This window comes from Arvicola amphibius, chromosome 1 (genome assembly GCF_903992535.2).
Source record: "Arvicola amphibius chromosome 1, mArvAmp1.2, whole genome shotgun sequence".
Lineage (NCBI taxonomy): Eukaryota > Metazoa > Chordata > Mammalia > Rodentia > Cricetidae > Arvicola > Arvicola amphibius.
In genome coordinates this window covers 122,258,429-122,274,239 of record NC_052047.1, presented here as the reverse complement: position 1 = coordinate 122,274,239, position 15,811 = coordinate 122,258,429, and the positions used below count along the sequence as shown (strand labels likewise).

Genomic DNA, 15,811 nt, shown 5'->3' with positions numbered 1-15,811 from the left:
ATACTGGAACTGTAAACTTGCTTTAAAGATCTAAACTCGCCGGGCGGTGGTGGCGCACGCCTTTAATCCCAGCACTTGGGAGGCAGAGGCAGGCAGATCTCTTAGTTCGAGGCCAGCCTGGTCTACAAGAGCTAGTTCCAGGACAGGCTCTAAAACTACAGGGAAACCCTGTCTCAAAAAACCAAAAAAGATCTGAACTCCCCTGGCCCAAAATCCTGGGGTGGGCCACTAATTTACTCACCTGGGGCCAATTTCAGGGAACCCTGGTTTTCCTTCTGCCCCTCAAAAGCTGCTGGCAGAACATGGAAGCAAGTGTAAGGAAGAGCAGATGGCACTTTCCCCCCAAATACCTCCTTCTCAGCTGGCCTGGGAATCCAGGTGCCCCCAATGGCGAGAGGGTGGGGTCAGATCCTGCCTTTGGCTATAACAACGCAGAGCTGCCTGCAGTGCTGCCCGCACAGCCTCAGCCTGGGTGCTCTGGTGGTGTCTTCCAACATGGTGTGCAGGCAGAGGGCAAGGCCTGTAGGCCCTCCATGCTGCAGGAGGTGAGGCGATCTGGGAATGAGGGTAGGGAATGCAATGGCTTTATTTGTTCAAGTTCACTTTTTCTTAGCTCTTTCTTTCTCTCCTATCTTAGCCTCTGCAGGTTGCTTTCTCTCTTATTTGCCCTTGTGGCTTCTGTCAACTCCTTCAGTCTTCCCCAGTCGAAGAATCCTCCTGCCTTCCCAGGTACGTCTCTTGGGCGAGGGAACCCTCCTACCGAAGGGAACAGGCTGCAGATGGAACAGTTCTCTGGCCCTTTCTCTTCCCTGTTTTCTCCCCTCTTCCTCCCTCCCCATCCCTCCTGATAGGGACTTGCTGTGTAGCCTAGTCTGGCCCCAGTTCAATGCCTCAATCTACCTGCCCCAACCTCCCTAATGCTGGTTTTTCAGGCTGTGCCCCCATGCCTAGCTTCACACCCTTCTTACTTTAGTCATTAAAAGTTTCTCCTGCTTATCTGCGAGCTTGCTATGTCAGCTAGATGCGCGAGAACAAAACAACTTCTGTGTTACTTCCCACCCCCTTACTGCTCTGCATTTCCTGGTACCTAGCTCAGGCCATACACTGAGCCCCTGTTTTCATAGATGAAGACCGACAGTCTTCATCTACGTACTAAGCTTAAGACATCCACAGCACACACAGCCAGACCTGTTCTCTGAAACAAAGTTTGGGATTCTCCCCTGAGCCAGAGGCCTTAGAAAGGCAGTCATGGACAGAGTTTGGTCTTGGAGGAAAAAAAAATCCCTGGGACTTACCCAGGATTTTCTTCTTAAAGCTTTAATTTGGAAATAGTAGAGGAAGCCTCTGCTCTTGAGACCTATGATCCCCACAACCAGCCGCTCCAGGCCCACAGCAGGCAGCCCCTGATTAGGTTCTGGCCTTGGCATGTTAACCCTAAGTTGGGGTTCTCCTAGGAGCCCTGGGTGTTGAATGAGGAACATCCTTAAAGCTTGTGTTGCATTCATAAATCTGAATCTGGGAGCTCCCTGAGGATGAGTGCCCTCCCCTTCCCCAACCGGCAACAGTCTTTCATGTTGTTGAGGAAAATGGTGTTTCCACACTTACCTGGAGGAACAGTGTCTCTCTCCCGTACCTCAAAAGTCTTCCAAATAGCTCATCTGTACTCCAGGCACTGTCACTTGTGATGAAGACGGAGTGAGAGTTGAGTTTCCAAGCAGTCTTGACATGGAAAAATGGCAACCTTCTGTGGTGGGTATGTAATATGTATTTAATCTTTGTACAAATTTTTTAATGATTCCTTTTTAATTTTTTAATGTGCACTGGTGCTTTGGCTGCATGTGTGTCTCTGTGAGGGTGTCTTATCCCCTGGAACTGGAGTTACAGACCGTTGTGAGCTGCCATATGGGTGCTGGGAATCGAGCTGGGGTCCTCGAAGAAGAGCAGCTACGGCATTTAACCTCCGAACCGTTTCTCCAGCCACTGTACTATTTAATCTTAATTCCAATTTGTAGAAAACAGGACCACTTCTATTTGGGTGCACAAGACCCCAACACTTAAGAGCAATTGGCATCTATCTCCCTTGGTGCTTTGGGGTCCCTGACTTGCCCGATGCCACCCAGAGCTGGAACACCTGTCTTTCCTGGGTTGTATGACTTCTGTGGGATCCACTGGGAAACTTTGGCTGTAAGTCACAGCCAGCACAGAGTTTGAGTCTCATCGCCAAATTGTGTCATAAGTGATAAAGGCGCCTTAGATGTGGATTAAGTCCTGGCTCAGAACCTTCAATTGGCTCTGACACTGGAGTGTTTCCTTCTTGGTTATCTGTCTTCTGTAGATAGCTCCGGTGTTGAGATTTTGAACTGCACTTATGCCCTGGACTCAAAAAACCTCACCATGAAGCTCTCTTATGAAACCTGTACCACAGGACTGGTAAGTAATTGCTTTGGAGGAGTGTTCTGAGGAGTAGGAACCTAATCATTTACTGGTGTTCGACTTGATGGCTAAGGGTTTAGACTTTGAAACAGAACAGCAGTTCTCAAATTGGCTTGTTCTGATGGGCTGCTCACATACCTAGAGGATGCTTATAATGCCCAAGGGAGGTGGAAAGCTCTGAACCATCAGCATTGAAGAATCCCAGGTCTTGAGCTATTAGTCCCAGGTTTGACTTCAAGTAAGCCACCTAACCTTGTTCGCTTATTAGAAAGTTGGAAGAGATGCTGCCACCTCCAGAGGGTATAAAGACTAATGATACCATAGAGATGAAAGCAGGGCACATGACTTAGAGCAAATGCTTGGGCATGGAGCTATTTAACTAGAACCCTGTGTGAGATGGAAGGCTATTTCTGGCGCCAGCAGATGAGAACCTAGCTTAAGAACAGGTGTTAAAAAGCAAACAGTTGCTAAGCAATAAGGGTTTCTCTATTGCCAAGCAACAGGATTGCCCAATTAGGGTCATTAGGTGTAATAAAAACCTGCCACATGGCAGAATTTCTCAAGCTTCCATGTGCAAAGAATCACCTAGGGGTTCTGGGTGTGCTCAAGGATTTCAGCTGATGTGCATGTGGGAGTGAGTCCCGGGAACCGAATGTTTAATAGGCCACATCCTCTGGCCCCACGGGGTAGGCTTTGTGTATATTCAGACTCTGCTTTCTGAGCAGTCTTCTTGCCCACTAAGACCCTCTGTGATGGCCCAGAAAAGTAATCACATATCTTTGGGGAAATCTGTACTGATTTAAACTTCCTGTTTATTGAAGCTTCATACATGTATACAGTGTGTGGTCATCATACACATATACAATGCGTGGCCATCATCATATTCGCCCCTTACTTCCTTGTTCCTTCCAGCTTCTCCCAGGAATCCCCATCACATATCCCTTCCAACTTGATGCCTTCCTCCTATGAATACAGGCCTTCCTAACCTCAAGAAGCTTAGACCTGCATTTCCCTGGGCCCAGTGTCTGCTAAAACTACAAGCTGTGAATGGCCAAACCTAGTCTCATAGACTTAATGTGGCAGTCTTTGAGTTAGAAAGTTTTGAAGGTGAAAATGACATAAAATTCTAAGAGTTACTATTTTAACACTTAGCAGAAAATTGTTTGATGACAATTGTCTTTGTCTAAGTTCTCTGAGATCAGAGGTAACAAAGATAAGCCCACTCCCTACAAGGGCATCTGCCTAGATGCTGAGTGGGGGTATTTGAAGAATCTATATAGATGTCTGGGAATAGCGTAAGACAATAAAGCATAATAGAAATATAACAGAGAAGCAGTCTTTAGCCCTAATGTTGGAACTCTCCTCTCAACCAGTGGGTCTTACAAGGATATCTCATAGAGCTAGCTATATAGTATTCTGGCAAAGGAATGAAGTGCCTTCAGGAACTTGTATTGCCTAACTGAAATATGTTCTGTTCTAATGTCAGATTTGCAGTCTTCTAGAATTGCCTGTCTCACTGAGGCTCCAACTCCTCCAACTCCTCATCCGTGCTCTCTTTGTACACAGGTTGGTGGGTACCAGGTGAGCATCAGAGTGTGGGACAACAGTACTGACCTAAGAGAGAAAGGCGGCCTACATCATTTCTTCTGTCCACTTATTACAAAAGAGAGCTACGAGTTTTCAGATGCCATAGTCTGCACGAAGGATTTTATATCTGTAAGTGAAGTGGGCGGGCTGCCTCACCTATGGCTTTAGCAGGGGAAATAGAATGGTGGTGTGGATGTAGCTGGGCTTAATAACTGGGTGGATTTCAATTTCACTTTTAATTTATTCACTGTGTGAGCATGATGCATTTTTCTCAACCAAATCTGAGGCTTTGTTTCCAAGACTAACGTGGAAGACCAGCATTAACCTGACAAGGTAGCTTAAGGACTGAGTACACACAGTACCGAGCACCACTAGCAACAGAAAAGGCTCTAATCTGCAGTCACACCGACAGTCACAGGATTGACTGATCACACGGTCCAGGTCCTGGCTCCAAACTAAAACATGTAAACGGGCAAAACAGCCCATCTGCTTTTGTGTTTACACTCGATAGGCTCATGTGGACGATGGACCACTAAGTAATAAGCCCTACTTTATCATGGCAGCAATGACTTGATGCTGTACTTGGTTCTGTGGATATAAAGAAGGTTGTGTGTTTTATTAGAGTGTAGTAGTTCAGCTTGTAATTGGATCTCGTCTTTTTCCGATGCCTTTTGAAACCCAAAGGGGTAAAATCCAAGGACAGGACTGGAAGACACATCTGGCCATGTGCGCTCTTCCTACTGTGTGGCAGCAGTCAGGCTTCTTGGAAGAATGGCATTAATGAACTTATGCCAATTAATCTGGGTGTTTTCTGCAAAATAGCAGGTGGCAGAGCTTTAGAAACTTTTTTCCTAATCTTTTCTTTTCTTCCTTTTCAGTTTACCTTCCCACATATTTTCTCTAAGTTTGCTGATGATGATGCGGTAAGAGTACAGTCTGTCTCTGCACGGGTGTGTGTCTGCACGCGTGTGGACCACATGCGACGGGATGCTTGCAGCGGAGAGGTGTCAGAGCCCTGTAACTGGAGCTATAGGCAGTTGTGAACTGTAGAATATTGATTCTGAGAACTGAATTTGGGTCCTCTGGAAGAGCAGTAAATATTCACTGCATCACCTCTCTAGCCCCTAAAACATAATTCTTCGCTTGTATTAACATTTAAATTCATTAAAAGCTAGTGGTAACTTTAATCTGATAAAATGTTAGATTCTCATGGTTAAGTGCCAGTCTTTTAAACAATGGGGTGTGTGTGTACATACATGTGTGTACGTTGTGCACATGTGCAGTCATGAACAGGTGTACTGTTGGCAAGCATGTGCGGGTCAGAGGACCACTTGGAATTATTTTCATGTCTTTTGGCTTTTGAAGAATGCACCTGAGATGGGATGGACCATTAAGCTTGGCAATGGCACAAAAACCCACACTCTGTCCCTGAATGATGCCCTAAGACAAGGATTTAATCTTCTGATTGACAGCGAGAAATTAACCCTCGATGTGCCAGTCAATGCTACTGGAGTCACTCAGTATGTGGTAGGTGTGAAAACCCTTTTATATCACCATCAAGGAAATGGCCAATGTCCTTAAGTATGATCTTAACCATGCCTTCAAATGGGCTATATTGCCAATTAAAGAGGTATATCTAGGTGGGCAGATTGGCCTGTACTTGTAGTTCTATTACGTGGGAAGCTGACGCAGGAGACTTGTGAGTTTGAGGGTAGCCTAGACTAGATTACGTAGTGAGACTCTGTCACAAACAACCTGTCAGTTCTAATATTGGGTGCTGCATTGGATGATAGGAATGCAAGCGGGGAGAAGAGACTGGGCCTCGGTATATGTTCTTCCCCCCTTCTATAGAGTCTTAGGGGTGAAGGGGTTCTGCTGGGGTGACACTGTTTGCCTTGTCTTCCAGGCCATCTGTGAGACATTAAATTGATATTTTACAATCATGTTTTGCATAATGTGTAGACCAGCGATGGACCATATGACAATAGTCCCATAAGACTGGAGTGGAGCTGAATTAGCCTGTTTATAGCTACAGTAACATTATAGTACAATGCCTTGCCCATGTTTGTAGTGGTTCCACATGAACCTCGACTGCCCATTGGATAAAGGTTTCACACATTCAATCACATGTTAGTTGGATAGTGGCAAATGCAGGTTTTGTGTGACCATGCTCTATTGTGCAAAGACAATTGCCTGATGCTGCATCTCTTAGGATCTACCCCACTGTTAAGTCATGCCTGGCTGTGCTTGAGACAGGTCCTGGCAAGTGCTCAAACACGGGCTACCTTAATAAAAAGACAGTTTTGTTTCACCTTGAGCATAACAGGATGGCTGGGCTCTGTAAGCACTCTGACCAGCGCTATAAGGTCATCATAGACTATGGTCAGTTCTTGCTGTCTCCCTAGAACTGGGTCAGCTTTAGGTCATCCCCACAGACAGCACTTGTCTTCCAGGCATTATAGAAGACACGATTAAGACCAGAGCACCTTGGCAGTGATTGAATAAAATACCGACTTCTCATGTGTGCCAAAGTGATGCCCGATACTTGAGCATATTGGCTCTCACTGGTTAGAGAATCAAACTAATATCTTAAATCTTACCTGCTTCCCACCCCCCAGCAAGGGAGCAGCCATCTCTACACTGTGAATCTGAATCTTATGTTCTCGATGCCCGGGCAGAGGATTACCTTCTCCTCACAAGCTCTCTGTGCATCAGGTGAGGCCCGAGAGACCACAGCTTCAGCAGTGGGAAACATTGTTCTTAGGACTTAACCAAGGCTGATAATGGGTTTTCTGTCAATCATTGCTTGCAGATCTGTCTGTGGCTTGCAATGCCACACACATGACTCTCACCCTACCAGAGTTCCCCGGGAAGCTAAAGTCTGTGGGCTTTAGGGAAAGGAGCATTCCCGAGACACAATGGCATGCCAGTGGGATCGACAAAGAAGTAACAAATGGCTTGAGACTGCATTTCAGAAAAACTCTCCTGAAAACAAAAGTATGTTATTCCCTGAATGCTGCGAGAGCCTTCTGAAGTACTGTGGGTAATGTGAGATAACTCATGGCTTGCACATAGAGCCTACATGCTAGAATGATAGGTTTAAATAGTGCAAGGCCTCCCTTGACCACTTTACATGAATGGATTTTTAAGAAAGTTCTCCCAGTACCATCTCCTTAACTTCTACATGTGGACACTTCCCTATATTTTTCGCACTCAGTTCATTCAGCAAGCAGAAACTACCTACCAGACATCTAATGATGAACACTCATCATGGTCTGTTATACAACAGAGCGACTTGATCTTTTTTTGTTTCTCTCTTTTTAAGAGTCTCCTGTTCTGAGGCTAGTCTTGATGGATGCGGTTGCCAGGGATTGAATGTCAAGGGAGTGTATAGCAATAGCATTTTGTAACATCTGTGGAGTTCTTTGAGCCCTTCTTGGGCTTGGTGAGGGTAGACTCCACTATCCATTGCAATTTGTTAATTCAAGCTTTGTGACTAATAGTACAAAGAGCATGTAGGACCGGGTGCTTTAGGATGTGCATGAGTTTCAGCAATGAACTTCCTGCCTAGAGAAGCATCCTGACCTGAGCAAGTGAAAGCTCTTTTGTTTGGGCTTAGAAGGAAATTAGATCAGCCTGAAGTGTTGGGCAAACATTTGGGAACTCCTGCTTCCTGCTTCTGGAAATGGCTATCTGACATTCTCTCGTTTCAGCCTTCTGAAGAATGCCCACATTATCAGTTCTACTTCTCTGCACTCAAGTTGACCTTTCACCTTCAACCATACATGGTGACCACAGTGATAGATCCTGAGTGTCCCTGTGAGTCACCCATCTACATAGGTAAAAATGTTTTTTTTTTTTTAAATCAAAATTATCTGGGTTTTTTTTTTCTCTTTTTGGTCCTCTTAATGCATCTGGGAAAATGTAACGGATCAAGATTCTAATTCACACTTGTGGCTCAAAGACTGAAGATGAGCCATGTCAGAAACAGCAGTCTCTTAAGTTCTGGAGTGGGGACCCAAGTGTGCTACTGTTCTCAAACACTCATGCAGGGAGATCACTGTGGAACCAGTGAATTTAACCTGGCTATACTGAATGAGACACGAAAGCCCCACCACTGCCGTCCAGGGACAAAGGCTTCAAACTTCTAGGTTAAGTTTCCTAAGACTCCCCTGGACTCTAGAAAGGAATCCTAAGTGAGCACCTTCTCTAGGTGAGCCCTGCTTCTCTTTATTCCCTCACCTAGACCAGGTCATGCCAATAATAAAAGCTACCTTCTCAGTTCTCCAGGCTGAGTGTCCCTTACCAAAGTGTTTGGAACCTGCAGTTGTAGGTTTCAGAGTTCTGCTGGACTGCCTTAATAGCTGTATAGCCTCCTACATGGGGTTCCCTGGTTTTAAAAAAATTCCTGGAAATTTTTATCAAATCTTGAAAGAGACACGATGAAACCTGGCACTTTATAGCCAATCCACATTGAATCCTTAAGACACTTTAATCATTTATCAGGGTGTGGCCTCCTCGCCTCTGTGACCCTTCCATGTCTCCTGGTCTGTATGATGCTGACAGTGATCATGTGACTTATATTCCTCTTATAACTGTTTTATCAGTATTTGTTCAAAGACTTAAGACAACTCAAGCTTAGTTGCTGGATTGATCTAGGACTTCAGAATGTTAGAGTGGGCTTATTTCTCTAAACTTCTGCTGTCCAGTTACAGATGGACTGTGTACACAGGATGGGTTCATGAACTTTGAGGTCCACAGCCACCAAACAAAACCTGCTCTGAACCTGGAGACCCTCCTGGTGGGGAACTCCTCCTGTCAGCCTATCTTCAAGGCTGAGGCACTGGGGCTCGTACGCTTCCGTATACCTCTGAACGGATGTGGAACACGACAGAAAGTAAGTAGTAGTCAATGGTAAGAAGTTAAGACTGACTTTTGAAGCAAGTGCTTTGTTGACCAGCTTTGTCTAACGTTTAAGTTTGAAGGTGATAAAGTCATCTATGAGAATGAAATACACGCTCTCTGGAAAAATCTACCGCCAAGCATCATATATAGGGACAGTGAGTTCAGGTGTGATATTCTACTTGGGGATTTTTAAGTTTCTGTTTATATTATGGGGATTTTGTTAGCATAATTCATCTATCTCCCTACCCCAAATTTTCCAGAATGACAGTGAGGTGTCATTACGCCAGAGACAGTGTGCTACTAAATGCCAATATCAGAAGCCGCCTTTCTCCAGTAGCCTCGGTAAAGCCAGGTCCGCTGATGCTGGTCCTGCAAACATACCCAGGTGAGGTGTTGCAACGCGAGATAACAGATAAAAATACTTAGTGCATTTTAGGGGTTAATCCCCCCATCCAGTGCTGCCAGCCTAATGTGTCTTGCAGCCAGCCTACACCTTAGTCCTGAAGAGGTTTCCGTTAATTGCAGACAAATCCTACCAGCGACCTTATGGGAAGGGTGAGTACCCTCTAGTGAGATACCTCCGCCAGCCAATCTACATGGAAGTGACTGTCTTGAATAGGAATGATTCCAACATCAAGCTGGTCTTGGATGACTGCTGGGCAACACCATCTGTGGACCCAGCCTCTCTCCCCCAGTGGCATATTATCGTGGATGGGTATGTATGCCCTGCACCGCAGGGCTGCCCAGGTCAAAAACATCCAAACTTACTAGTGATTGAAAATAATTCTCCTAGAACCTAAAGGAGACCTTGGTCGTGAATTCCCTGACATGATTCTTGTTTCATAGTCCTCAGTCCTGGGTCTAATCAGGTGGCTCATGCTGCTTTTATCCCCCTGAACTCTTAAGGAATAGGCTCCTCTCCAAAAAGCCTCCCTCTAATGCATTTTTACCATGAGGGAGAAGTCTAGTGTCCATTTACTGACCACCTGCCATATGCCTGGCTGCCATGTGTCCCATCATATCACCTGAGGAACATGAGCCACCTTCGTGAGGGAAGCCAAGCTTACTAAATGTTACCTCAGCAATAAGAGGAGCTGGGGTTAGAACTCCCACATTAGAACCTAATGTGACAGTGCTTTTGGCAATAGCTGTTCGTCATCTCAGCTCTGCCTGAAGTGTCCCCTCCCAGGTTCCTTACCTGCAAGGACCTATACTTTAGCTTCCTCGGCTCTGTGGGGATATGTTGCAAGGCACTAGACTCCAGCTGGACTTCTGCCTCAAGAGCACAAAACAGCCTTACTCAGTCACACATCCATTTCTTTACCTTTAGAGATCTGCCCAAGTATTCCTTCTGAGGCCAGCCTTGATTCTCCCTTATCCCTCTGTAATTCTTACCTTTTTGCTTTCCCTCCTTAATTCCGTCACAACCTGCTAGCGTGTAAAACGGAATGGCAACAATTCTCTATTTCTATTGTAAAACACTTACTAGGACATAATAGAAACTCATTTCTGTGCAGCAAGTAAGCTGGTATCTTACTTAACACGTGCACATACACACACACTAAGGAGAATGGTCGCAACTTGAATCTGTTATGAATTCACTTGGTAAACAAATACGTATTTGCATTACATAGTGCTGTACATAAGACTTCATGGATCTTGATGGTGAGGTCCAGTCAGAAAGATGTAAGTAAAACAGGTACTGGTAGGATATAGACACAGCTGTAGCATAGGGTTGTCACATGTGACTCACCTTGTCCAAATGTGTGGATCCCTGTGACTGATGCCCCCATCGTGGTGTCTGTGTCCTAGCTGTGAATATGAACTGGACAACTACCGCACTACCTTCCATCCAGCTGGCTCCTCTGTGGTCCATCCTGCTCACTACCAGAGGTTTGACGTGAAGACCTTTGCCTTTGTGTCAGAGGCACAGGGGCTCTCTAGCCTGGTATGTGATCACAAAGTAACCTGGGGCAGGTTGATGGTGAGCGCACTGAACCCGCCTGACTCTCTTCCTCCTCTTCAGATCTACTTCCACTGCAGTGCCCTGATCTGCAGCCAGCGGTCCCTTGACTCCCCTCTGTGTTCTGTGACTTGCCCTGCACCCTCGAGGAGCAAACGAGGTAAAAATTCAATCCCTGTTCTTGTTGGTCAAAGCAAGTCTCAATTTTCTAGAATTGAATAATTTTAGGATAATCTTGTTCTCCACGTAGTCCCAAGGAACATCGTCTCCTGGTCTTCCTTTACCACAGTGGTGAGCCCAAGATGCATAGGTTCTTGTTTAGCCGAGTCCATCCATCCTTTGAAAATCTATCCATGACAGGCAGGTGGAGTTTGCATCACAGGATACTCCATGGACAGGGAGGTAGAAGTTGCATCATAGGATACTCCATGGACATCTTCTAGGGACTCTGTTAATGCCTCTGGCACACTATTCCTGAGATCCAAACACAACCTTGATTCTGTCTCTCCCCACAGAGGCCATCAGAGAAGACACAATGACAGTTAGCCTTCCAGGACCTATTCTCTTGTTGTCAGATGATTCTTCACTTAAAGGTATGCATGTACAGTCTGGGGTACTTATGAATGCAAACTTCTAGCTTTTTCTGCCAATAATAATAATAATATGCTTAATGATAACCTAAATAAGAACAAAGTAGAATAAGTTCCCTTCCCACAGAAACTTGAACTACTTGTGTGCTCTCCTGAATCACCAGCAAGGTCATGTACAGTACCTACTGGTAGACTTGCTTTGCTGTCTCAGTCCCTGACAGAACCATGTAGGACTGGCTCTTAGCTGTGGTCTTTGTTCATGACCCACTACTCACAATTTTACTCTTGTGCTGGATGTCATAATGGATTCTTAATGCCACACTAGATCTCTAAGAGGATCGTTGCCTACCATACCAAGAAATTCTGTGCATATTGCTAGCAGATTGGTAGGTTAGCAAGCTTAAGTATCCCTTTAAGTTCTGCCAAACTGAAATCATAGGAGATTATGCTCCTATAATCATCCCTAGTCTTATCCCAGAGGGCCTCAACTCCAGGCCTAGAATGTAAAATTAAGCTATCTTAAATCTCTAATTTCCCTGTGACCTCACATATCCAGGGATAGCTAACCATCAGGACGTTGCATTAGTGAGGCTGAGAGGTCGAGGCTCTCTCCAGACATCAGCCCATCTAGCTGGAGATGGGGGAGGGTAGATGGTAATAACAGGGCGGGGGGAGGTGTGGAGCAGAGGGTGAAGGTGGCCAGAGTGAGAGAGCGAGGCTATGGCCTACTGCAAACTTCCGAGAGCGAGGGATTGAGGCTTAGCTTCTGTAGAAGGCCTCAGCACAGCCGTACGACTTGAATGTTTGCTTGCTTTGTAGCTGCTACGGTCCCCGAAAGGAGCGAGATTACCAAGGACACGGTTGCTAAAATGGTAGCTGCGGTGGCTGCATTTGTGGGTTCAGTGGCGATTGTAGGCTTCATCTGTTACCTGAAGAAAGAAAGAACTGTGAGGTTGGATCACTGAGCATGCAAATAAAGAGGCTGCAGCAAAACTCCTGTCTTACATGTTCATGTGTGTACGTGGACACGCTTGTGTCAGTCCTCAGGCACCGTCTACTCTTTTCTCCTGGGAGGAGGAAGAGAAGTGGTCTCGGGGGCCTGGAACTTGCCAAGTAGACTAGACTAGACTAGCTGTCCAGTGGGGCACCGGAACCTGCCTGTCATACTCCCTAGTACCAGTTATACAGTGTGTACCACTGCAACGGGCCCTTTAAAAACGAACTGTGGAGCTCAGACTCAGGTACTCACGTTTGCAAGGCAAGCGCTTAACCTGACTGAGCCATCTCTCCATCTTTCCAGGCCTTTGCCTTATGTTTCAAGACTAGAATCTATTTAGGAATAGCTTTTTTAGGCATTACTCTTCAGAGTAGTTCTGAGACCTGTTCAAATTCCTGTGTAGGCATCTACTGACTCGGACAGGAAGAGGTAAATTTGAGACTTGTATTCTATTTGGGATTTTGTGACTCCATTAGCCCTATCCCTGACATAGGTCATTTATGTTCAATGGGGGCTTAGCTGCAACCCACCTGAAGGAATACTCATACATGAGTCCTTTGTGTTTGAGCACCTCAAAGACACAGGATTGGGTTTGGAGGGAGGCAAGAAACCACTTGTATCTAATTTTATTACAATAATAGCAAATGTGGGGTTTATCAAAGAGGCTTTAGGGATTGTTTCCACCTCATTGTAGATGCTCAAGTCCAAGACTTGATGGTTCTATGTGTGAGGAGATGGTGGGAGTATGTGCTAGCAAGTGATCACATCTGGTCCTTTGGTATAGGGTGATGGTGTTTGTGCCCGCAAGTGATTCACATTTGGAGCCAGAAAGACACCTCATAGACCATTGAGGAGCACATTCTCCGTGGCCTAATGACCCCATAAATGTCTACAACACCTCTCAGGGCCACCACACCGGAGGCCAAAAGTTTAACACAAGTATCTTTGTAGGGATATTCAGTCAAAATATACCATCCTTAATCATTGACCAAAAGTATTCCTTTCATGGAATATATTGTTCACAGCAGAGTATTTCCTAACTCCCTGAAATAAGACTTCTGAGACTTAAAGTGATCCAGTTGCATCTCTGTAGCCCCAGTTTAAAGTTTCACCCCCATGAGAAGAAAGGATTACTACAAAGTCCATCTTAAGTGAATCACAATGTCCCTGGTGTCCAGGCTCTACAGTGGACCTGAGCCTAACTGACCATCTCTACTTGTGCTCAGTTCCTTACTCATGGGGCTCACTTATCGAGGGCACCCTAGTTTCCCTTGACTGCTTGGAAGAATTCCACTTGACAAATCTTTACCTAATCTCAAGACACTTTCTAATTATGGCTAGAAACCGATTATGAGTGAGTACATCCCATGTTCATCTTTTTGGGTCTGGGTTACCTCACTCAGAATAGTGTTTTCTATTTCCATCCATTTGCCTGCAAAATTCAAGATGTCATTGTTTTTTACCGCTGAGTAGTATTCTAGCATGTATATATTCCACAGTTTCTTCATCCATTCTTCCACTGAAGGGCATCTAGGTTGTTTCCAGGATCTGGCTATTACAAATAATGCTGCTATGAACATAGATGAGCATATGCTTTTGTTGTATGATTGGGCATCTCTTGGGTAGATTCCCAATAGTGGAATTGCTGGGTCCTGGGGTAGGTTGATCCCGAATTTCCTGAGAAACCGCCACACTGCTTTCTAAAGTGGTTGCACAAGTGTGCATTCCCACCAGCAATGGATGAGTGTACCCCTTACCCCACAACCTCTCCAGCAAAGGTTATTATTGGTGTTTTGGATTTTAGCCAATCTGACAGGTATAAGATGATATCTCAAAGTTGTTTTGATTTGCATTTCCCTGATAGCTAGGGAGGTTGAGCATGACCTTAAGTGTCTTTTGGCCATTCGAACTTCTTCTGTTGAGAATTCTCTGTTCAGTTCAGCGCCCCATTTTTTAATTGGGTTAATTGGCATTTTACTGTCTAGTCTCTTGAGTTCCTTATATATTTTAGAGATCAGACCTTTGTCAGTTGCAGGGTTGGTGAAGATCTTTTCCCAGTCAGTAGGCTGCCTTTGTGTCTTAGTGACAATGTCCTTTGCTTTACAGAAGCTGCTCAACTTCAGGAGGTCCCATTTATTCAATGTTGCCCTTAAGGTCTGTGCAGCTGGGGTTATGCGTAGGAAACGGTTCCCTGTGCCCATTTGTTGTAGAGTACTTCCCACTTTCTCCTCTATCAAGCTCAATGTGTTCAAATTAATATTGAGGTCTTTAATCCATTTGGACTTGAGTTTTGTGCATGGTGATAGATATGGATCTACTTTCATTCTTCTACAGGTTGACATCCAGTTATGCCAGCACCATTTGTTGAAGATGCCCTCTTTCTTCCATTGTGTACTTTTGGCTCCTTTATCAAAAATCAGGTGTTCATAGGTTTGTGGTTTAAGATCCGGGTCTTCTATACGATTCCATTGGTCAACTTCTCTGTTTTTATGCCAATACCAAGCTGTTTTCAATACTGTAGCTTTGTAATAGAGTTTGAAGTCAGGGATGGTAATGCCTCCAGAAGTACCTTTATTGTATAAGATTTTTTTGGCTATCCTGGGTTTCTTTTTTTCCATATAAAGTTGATTATTGTCCTCTCAATCTCTGTGAAGAATTTTAATGGGACCTTGATTGGGATTGCATTGAATCTAGATTGCTTTTGGTAGAATTGCCATTTTTACTATGTTGATCCTCCCAATCCACGAGCAGGGGAGATCCTTCCATTTTCTGGTATCCTCTTCAATTTCTTTCTTCAAAGACTTAAAGTTCTTGTCAAATAAATCCTTCACTTCCTTGGTTAGAGATACTCCCAGATATCTTATGCTATTTGTGGCTATTGTGAAAGGTGATAAGCAAAGGACATTGGCGCTGGGCTCTGATTCCTCTGCATGGACGGGCTCTGTGGAAGCCTTCTCAGCTTGGTCGATCACCTTCCTGGACCTGGGGGGAGTTGGGAGGACCTTGGACTTAGCATAGAGTGGGGAACCCTGATGGCTCCTTGTCCTTGAGAGGGAGGGAGGGGAGGTATGGGTGGAGGGAAGGGGAGGGAAGGGGGAGAAGGAGGGGAGGGAAGGGGGAGGAGGAGCGGAGGGAGGGGGTAGGAGGAGGGAAGGAGATGGAAATTTTTAAATATAAAAAAAAATAAACCATGAGAAAAAAAAATAGGTTTGATGAAATTCTAAATTATAATCAGGAAAACTAGACCACTGCTGGAACAGATGAAAATTGTACAGAGTAGGTAGAAGGGAAAAAATGTTTCTTTCAAAATAAAATAAAGACACAAAGGAAAAGAAA

The 15,811-nt window shown here is 45.0% G+C and overlaps 1 protein-coding gene across 1 annotated transcript; it reads left to right on the top strand.

Annotated features, from left to right (window-relative positions):
• Positions 1-495: 495 nt before the first annotated feature.
• On the top strand, positions 496-12,443 carry Zp2 (zona pellucida glycoprotein 2). Its single transcript, XM_038313395.1, is given in 20 exon segments — positions 496-545; positions 638-729; positions 1,670-1,753; positions 2,336-2,430; positions 4,000-4,149; positions 4,899-4,958; positions 5,386-5,547; positions 6,639-6,735; positions 6,833-7,017; positions 7,734-7,860; positions 8,730-8,917; positions 8,999-9,090; positions 9,186-9,310; positions 9,451-9,614; positions 9,616-9,640; positions 10,738-10,755; positions 10,758-10,873; positions 10,952-11,048; positions 11,404-11,481; positions 12,298-12,443. Coding segments are annotated over 20 exon segments (2,151 nt in total).
• Positions 12,444-15,811: the final 3,368 nt, after the last annotated feature.